The sequence below is a fragment of the Phaethon lepturus genome, unplaced genomic scaffold, assembly GCF_000687285.1.
Source record: "Phaethon lepturus isolate BGI_N335 unplaced genomic scaffold, ASM68728v1 scaffold28267, whole genome shotgun sequence".
NCBI classification, from domain to species: Eukaryota; Metazoa; Chordata; class Aves; order Phaethontiformes; family Phaethontidae; genus Phaethon; species Phaethon lepturus.
In genome coordinates, this window is record NW_010550237.1 from 22,843 (window position 1) to 30,989 (window position 8,147).

An 8,147-nucleotide genomic window follows, 5' to 3' on the forward strand; every position below is an offset into this window, starting at 1 on the left:
TACACTTCATATGGCGCTTTCTAAGCACAAGGGCAGCGCAGCTCTCGGCCGTACAGAAATTGCCATCACTTCACCGAAGCTGATTGTGAGTTGCAAGTTTACAGCAGTTGAGGCTCTGTCCTCCAGAGAGAAGAAAAACAAAACCTACTCTCTCTAAAGTTCATAATGTGAAATAAAGACAAGATATGAGTACATAGGTGACTGTTAAATGGATTTTGACATTGAAGGAGATGTGAAATTTTTTTTAAAAGCAGATTATTATAGGTAAATTAAGGACTTGGAAATTAAAAATGGGAAAATAGTTACTAAACTATTATCAAAGAATCATCAACATGACAACTTGAGATAACTAGCATTTTTTATAATAATTTTAACTGTAGATCTCAATTACTTTCTAAGAAAGGTAACGACGGTTATTTTTATATAAAGAAGGGGAAATGGAGATGTGTGATAATGTGCTATAAAGGAGCCAGGAATAATTTGAAAAACTTGTCCCATCTTTGCTCCCTCAAGTAGCGTGTTTCTGTGGCTTATTTAGAAATAGGTCTTGCTGCAAAGTTCAACTTCAGATTGTGCCCTTCTCTAGTGGCAGAGGGTATTTACATCTGGAGCTCTAATTTTAAACCTCTACCATGCTATAAATACTCACTGGCAGCCAGGGTGACTTCCCACTGTTCACACAAATGCAAGCCATCACAACAAGTAGCCCAGCTTGCATTGATTTGAAGCAGGGCAGGCCCTGGAAAAGAGCAGCACATGTAAAAGGAGCTGACTGCAAGGCAGCGTGGAAGTAGTGTGGATGGGAGAATGGTGTATACACTGTTCTGAGGTCGTTACTGGTCCCAAAATAATGATTTATAAAGTGTCTGACTTTAACAAATCAGATGAATGGGACTTGCTTAATGCAAACTGGAAAATATCTTTCAGCTGCTGCCAAAACACATGGAAATGGTAACTCATGCTTTCTAGATCATTAGGACACTTGGGAGCTACTGGAGTGTACTGCGAAAGGCATTACTCACAGTTCAGATTGAAAAATTTCTTCAGAAACGGCTAACAACTTTGTAAGGGTAATGCAAGCATGAAAATCATCATTCCTAGTACTGCCTTGGGATGAGTATGTGCCAAAGGAAATGGGGGAGAGAAGCTTTGTGTGCTGGAAGCTGAGACTGGGCTCCTGTGCTCTCCATGTAGGAGTGCAGCCATCAAACCGATAAATGGTCATTCCTCCTGAATCAGCAGCTGCTCCAGGCAGCATACATAAAACTCCAAAAGGCTTTATTTCATAAGTACATGAAAGTAGAAAGGAGGAAGTCCGTAATTGATAAGAATCTAGACAGTTGAATGATACAGAAGTTGTGTGATGAAAGACGGCAGGAAAAACCATGATGGAAGTGGGGAAGTAGGATTTCTTCCAACAGAAATGGGAGAAGTTCCTTAAACGTGCATTTACATAGTCCATAAAAAGTCTAATGAGGGAAAAGGGCAAGCTGCTTGTGCTTTAATCCATAAGGGAAGCCCAGGGCAGGAGCTATGCTTCAGGTTGGCTTTATGTCCCTTCCCTGTTGTTTCCTCATCAAGCAAGAGGGATGGCAGGCATCTGGAGGCAGGCATTGGTGCCGCTGCCTGAGAAGTAACAGATGGAAGTGCAGCTTGCTGACTTCTCTAGGATTTGGGTACAAGATGCCGGTTGTTTTTGAAGGAGAACCTGTTTGGTGGGTCCAATTTGAATCTTGATAAAGGAGCAGCACACCAGCATGTAGAAACGAGTAGACTCCATGAATGGATTAAAGCTTCAGATATTGCCTGCTATCACTCAAGACTTTATCCACGCTTTTCGCCTGCAATATGGAGCATCTGTTTGGGGTTTTGCTGGGTTTGATTCTGGTCGTAGCTTCATCAGTGCAGAACAACTGTACCTGTGTGACCAACAAGCGGACGGCCCAGGACAGATCTGGGAACTGCACGCGCATGCTGGTAGGCTCAAATCATACGGTAGACTGTTCAGCTCTTTGCTGATGAAGGCAGAAATGATCCCCCTGAAGGAGGAGCACTTCTGGGGCCATCCTCGTGGGCTGTTAGATAATGATGGCATTTACAATCCAGACTGCGAGGACAGTGGTATCTTCAAAGCCAGGCAGTGCAATCAAATTGATACTTGCTAGTGTGTGAACACTGCTGGAGTAAGGAGAACCGAAAAGGGTGACAAAAGCCTGAGTTGTGGTGAACTAGTTAGAACAAGCTGGATCTACATTGAACTGAGGCACAAAGAAAGGTGCCTTCGATGCTTCCGATGTAGCAAACGCCCTGAAACATTTGAGAGGCGATACAAACCACCCCAAGTACATCTCAATCTTTAAATATGATTCCCCAATTATCCAAATCTGCCCGAACCAGCATGACTCTGAGAAATCTAGGTGTGATGTAGATATAGCTGATGTAGCCCATTACCTTGGAAGAGATACGGGAGATGACTCCCTATTTCATGCTAACAGTACATGCACTGTCTCCATCAATGGAGATGCTCTGGATATTGAAAAAATATGGATTTACTATGTTAATGAAAAGCCACCAGAGTTTTGCATGAGACAACTGGTTGCTGGCATTAGTGCTGTGGTGATGCTGGCTGCTGGCTTTGGCATCACTCTGCTGGTTATTCTGAGGTGGCTGTGGACAAGAAAATATGAGAAAGTTGAGATTAAAGAAATGGGTGAAATAAGAGCACTAAGCTTACCACTGCCCTGATCTGAAAAAAGAAGAAAGGCAACAACAGGAAGAAAGGAAAGAAAAAAAGCAAGCACAAAATACAAACAGCCTCAGTGTATGTGGGTGGATTTGGAGAGGTTTTATCCTTTCTACAGGAATTTGTACAGTGATTGTTCTAAATTATTCTCGCTTAGTGAGAATTACTTTTTTGGGGTTTGGTTATAAACTAATTTGAGAATCAGTTACCTAAATATTTTTAATAAGTCTCAATATAGAGGCTAAGAAAACTGCTACAGCTCTCTTTTCAGTATAACAGAATGCTTTCACTAGTACTGCAGGCCTGATTCAAGCTTGCTTAAATACTCTTTGAGTGGCTCTTGGGATATCTACTTATTGAAATTCAAATAATTGTGTTGGCATAAACTGGTTTATGTAGAGAGAGCTGCTTTTCTGTTGGTAAAGACTTTTTTAAAAATGTGGGATTTTTTTTTTTTCTAAGTTGCTGTAACTTTTTTTATCAACAAATAATTTCATAAATATTACTTTAAAAAGCCAAATAAGGTTTTGATAAAATCCTCTGGTGCTGTAGAGTATCTTATACAGTCATTTGTTAGGAAACATTCCTGCAGTCACTTCCAGGTGTGGAGATTCCAAGTTTGTATGCAGGCAGCACAGTCAGCTATTCCCACTTGTGCTCTTTAACAAGGGTCTGACACTCCTTGTCAGCAAAGATCCCTTGATCCCAATGCAAGTGTAAGTTAACCTTGGTGTTCTGCCCAAATTCAAACTCTGGTAATAGCTTTCTGTCTACCTAAATTCCCCTTGCAATTTTAATGGGAGGAGATATTTTCAGTGTTGCACAACTTCACAGAAATACTACACAATGCTTCAGGACAAGCTGAAAAAGAGCTTCATTCTAGTAGAGCTGCAGGGGGAATTTAACAGCAGAGCATAATTACTGAAGTTGGAATTTGGCCAAGACATTAGAACCAGACTTCTTTGCTGCCTACTCAACTGCTGCACTCCTTGTTTGGGAGGTCATATCCACCATGAAGGCCATTTTAAAGAAAATAATGCTAGTTGTTAAAGGTTGAAATATTGGCAGTTATATTCTCTGTACTGCCTGTGGATGTCTGAAGTCACATCAGTCTAATCTGCTTATGTTCAAAATAAGACCGTTACACCCAGGCACTGCAGCAGGGTCAGCTCTTTTATTCCGTTGATTAGTTTCAACGTTACTAGTTTGTAATGCTAGTAACAGTCAGTAATACGCTACTTCTACGGCAAACCATTGAATATGCACCTCTTGATTCTACTGAATAAATAGGACAACAGGAAAAAAACAAAAATGCTTTGATTCTGGTTTTGCCTTTGTTTATACAGAAGAGAAAGAGACGCTGTTTGGGGGGTGGCTGTGTTTGTTTAATAATTTTTAGCTCAACATACACCATCTCCATTTAACCTCATTCTTGTTCACTTACCTACTGGAAAAACTTGTGCTTTGGATACACAGGATGGGGTGGATGCATCACATTTCCCCAAAATAAGGTATTTATGCAATTGCATCAGGAGTATTAATACACTCAAAAACTTTTGGAGCGGGGTCTATAATTTATTGTGTGCCTTATGGCAACACATCCAAGCTGGTTGTTTTTCAGTCAAGTATATGTATTAGTACTGACAGAAGATGAAGTGAGAATTTAATATCTAGGCTGAGTTTTCCCAAGCCATAGGAAAATTCAGAATTTAGCCTAACTCCACACAATTTTGCAATTAGGCTTTTTATAAAATGGATTAAATTAAAAATCTGGAGCTGAGTAGCCCTCAGTGCTGAAGAAATGTAAGATGAGAATAAGAATTTTCCAAGTACCTTGTGTAACCACTTTCTTAGCTTACGCAGAGCTGATAAAAGCTATGTGTTTGACATAGTGTGCTGTTCTTCCATCAGAGATCAGAGATTTATCATCTTTTCTGGGGATTTACTGTGGCTTTCAACATTCTTTTAAAATCACTGCATTTTTCTCATTTCTGTCAAAAAAATTCAAAGTGAATGATGGGATTTTATATTAAAATAGTATATAAACATGGTAGCATAATTTTGTTTAGGAGAGGTAAAAGTGACTAATTGTTGAAAAAATCTTAACAGGTAACAGTTACAGCATCTTGCTTTGGCTCCTGCTTTTCATTTCAGAAGCTGAGATCAAGAAGAGAGGCTGTTGTGGTGCTATTCATATTTTTTATTAATCATTAAAGGACTGCCCCATGAAAATCATGTGTTGTGGACAGTTATTTCCTTGCTAGCTATCAAGCACCAGTAGCCTGCATGCTGCTAGGGGACTGGAAATGCACTGCGGTCATTTAATAGGAGTGCTAAGGTATGTGTCTGCAATTAATCAAAAGAATGGGAAGATTAATTGCAGTGCAGAGCTCAGAAAACCTCTCTTTGGACTAGATCATTCTACTTAAATAGAGCTATGTAAAGCTACTGTAGGATCTGGACTTTAATAAACCAAACATACCCATTGCTCCTGTCAACTACTCATTTCTCTCCTGCTGCTCCAGTCATTCCACCTCTCGGGCTATATATTAATATCTTTTTTGCACATGGTAGATCAAGTATTTTACAGTAACAGTCCATGATATTCAGCTTGTTTGACTTCCTATCCACTGCTGATGTTCTCACTGAAAAGGAGAAAATGAACTCCTTGTAAGCTTTGAATTTTGCAAAATTAAAATGCTTTTTATTATTCATTCTCATTTAGAAATTTCTAACTCTGAAATTTCTAGTTATCCTTTTCCTGATTACATCATCCTGTTTTAATGGCGTGTTTGTTGTATTTAAGTAATCAGGCTTTATACTCTTTGCAGTGGGTTCTGTGGGTACAACCAGCATGGTGATAGTGATGCTGGCTTTATGTTCTAGGCAGCACTGGCACTTTCAAGCAGTTCCCTGAACAATATGATTAACATCAATCTGCTATCAGTTTCTGCGGGGTCTACTCAGGCATAAATGTATTCAGGGGATTGTTTTGGTTTGGAATGCTGTCTTAATACTCTGTAGGTATAAATACATACATATTTATGCATCTATCCGTGTGTAGATACAGAAATAAACCTATAGCTGATACGAAAGAATGCCTTTGTGCTATTACCTACCTGGATTATATAACAGAGGGTACGCTTGCTTTAACTAAGGTAGAGCTGTCTGTTTCTTAAATTACGTTCTGCAATTCCAGCTGGTGAAGGGCTGCCTTAGAAAGCTCAAACTAACTACTGGCAGAGAAAAAAATCCTGTCTCTGTGCTATGACTCTGAAGAGGGTAGTACTGCCCTTTCTGTACAGTGCTACTACCTTTGTGCAACTGCATAAAGCCAGTTATGGCCACCGCTTTTAACTTTCAGTTAAAACTTTTTTAACCACTCAAGATCTGTGGACAGTGCCAGAAGCAATGCCAACACTACAGCAAGGAAATGAAAGATAAGGATTCATGGAAGGATTAAAACCCTCTTAAACTCTGCTCCCTCTAGCCCCCCTGGTAAAATCCATGCCTCTTTACATAAGCAAGTATGTATTAGAGAAGGCATTGACACCAAATCCCTGCATTAGTTTGCGCCTGGTGTGTTTCCACACGTGCATTCCCGCACTTATACTTAAAGACACACACATCACTATTTGTGTTAGAGCAGGCAAATCCTAGGGAAAGCTTTGTGGCAGCAGATCCTAGGCAGCATTCAGCCAGCCTGCAGACTGCTCTAGCTCTGATCAGCGGTAAAATAGGCCAAACCGGCTGCTGTTCTGCAACAACAAAGAGAATCGTCGTCTTGTCCCATCTCCCCTCCACCCCCGATGAAGAATAATCTCTTTATGGATGTTTAGACTGGGATTATGGACAGACTAAGTTAACGATGTGAAACAAAATGCCTGCCGCATAAATGCACCCCGCCCCTCCTTGTTTCGATGGTAAAACACCAGCGTGCCTGTGACGTTAAGCACTTAACGACAACTTGATACAAGATTCCCCTAATAGTCCTTAAAACGTTTAAACCTCGGGGAACCACCTTAGAAAAAATCAAACCACTTTTTCAGAGAATAGTTAAACAAATTGGCCCTTCCTCCACCTCTCTTTAATTGGACCAGTTAATGCTATTAAACAGATAGTCTTCCTCATGCAGGTATAATTATCCTTTCCAAAGCATTTCCACTGATTTGCCTCAGGGTTTTAAGTATCACAGTTACCTCTGTTTTTAATGCTAAAATTAATCTTGAGTCATTACAATTGCTATCAGAGCAGGAAAAATCAACTTGTAGAACTTTAATAATTATTATTCAGCAGTTCTAACAAAATGTCTTGTACCAGAATTTATCTAGTTAAAATTTCATACACGCCAGGGCAGCCTGACAAGATTCACATCTCATTTTCATGATGATCCCTATTCCCCGAGGAATAACACTCTTACAGTCCTACTCCAGCACAAATCAAGCACCACAGAAACAATTAGGGAGACTTTGTATTATCTAAATGAAAGACTGAATGAGAATGCATTTCTAATTTTCCACTGAGAGTTTTACATGTGGGTCCAACGGTATTGGTGGCATAGGTACCCAGCCTTTTTCACCTAAGTTTCGTTTGAAATAAATGTCTGTCCTTGCAAGGCTTGAAATAAGAAATCTCAGCATTTTTGCTAGTCTGGTTGCACCCAGAAAAGCTAAGTGGAAAAACTGTAAAAGTAATTGGATGTGGCTTTGCTGTAGCCACTGCACTGTGCAGTGCAGACACACTCATTTTTAGCACTGGTCTGTTGAGTTCTCCTTCTTTCTTCCTATCTTCATGTGCTCATTTCTGTTGTTGGAAATAAAATAGCTTTATAATTGCGTCAATTTTGCTGAAGGACTTAAGCAAATTCTCTCAAGTATAGAAAGTTAACGAATGCTCCTTTTTTTAAGTCTCTCCAAATAAATGTTGCATTTTAGAGATTTAGTAGAAGAATTCTGTCTTATCCACTATTTTCACTTATATTTTTATGCAGGTCAGCTGCTTCAAAAGCAGTTTGCAAATTATATACAGGAATTAGAAGCTAGGAGAATAAAAACTATTGAGAGATTCTCAGAATTTCTGCCAGTTTTGCAACTAAGCATCCGAGTTGCCCTTTAAAGTGTAATTGTTGCCAGATCTGGCAAGCTAAAAGCAATGCTGAAGTTCATTACTTCATCTTAAGGCCCTCACAATCAGAAGTTCCTAAAATGTATTTAATCTGAATGTTTGTACATCTGGTTCCTGAACTTGCAATATCTAGTCTATATTTATATTACCCCAGAGAGGAAGAACAGTAGCTAACACCACACTTAACTCTGGGTTGACCAGCATCCTGGGCCAGCAAGGTACTCAACACTAGTGCAAGTCAACGTTAAGACTGGCAGCACTAAGTGATTCCCAGGAATGC

The 8,147-nt window shown here is 39.7% G+C and overlaps 1 protein-coding gene across 1 annotated transcript; it reads left to right on the top strand.

Annotated features, from left to right (window-relative positions):
* Window positions 1–1,848: 1,848 nt before the first annotated feature.
* On the top strand, window positions 1,849–2,745 carry LOC104623425 (tumor-associated calcium signal transducer 2-like). The gene is given in 3 exon segments (XM_010290512.1): window positions 1,849–2,011; window positions 2,014–2,269; window positions 2,271–2,745. Coding segments are annotated over 3 exon segments (894 nt in total).
* Window positions 2,746–8,147: the final 5,402 nt, after the last annotated feature.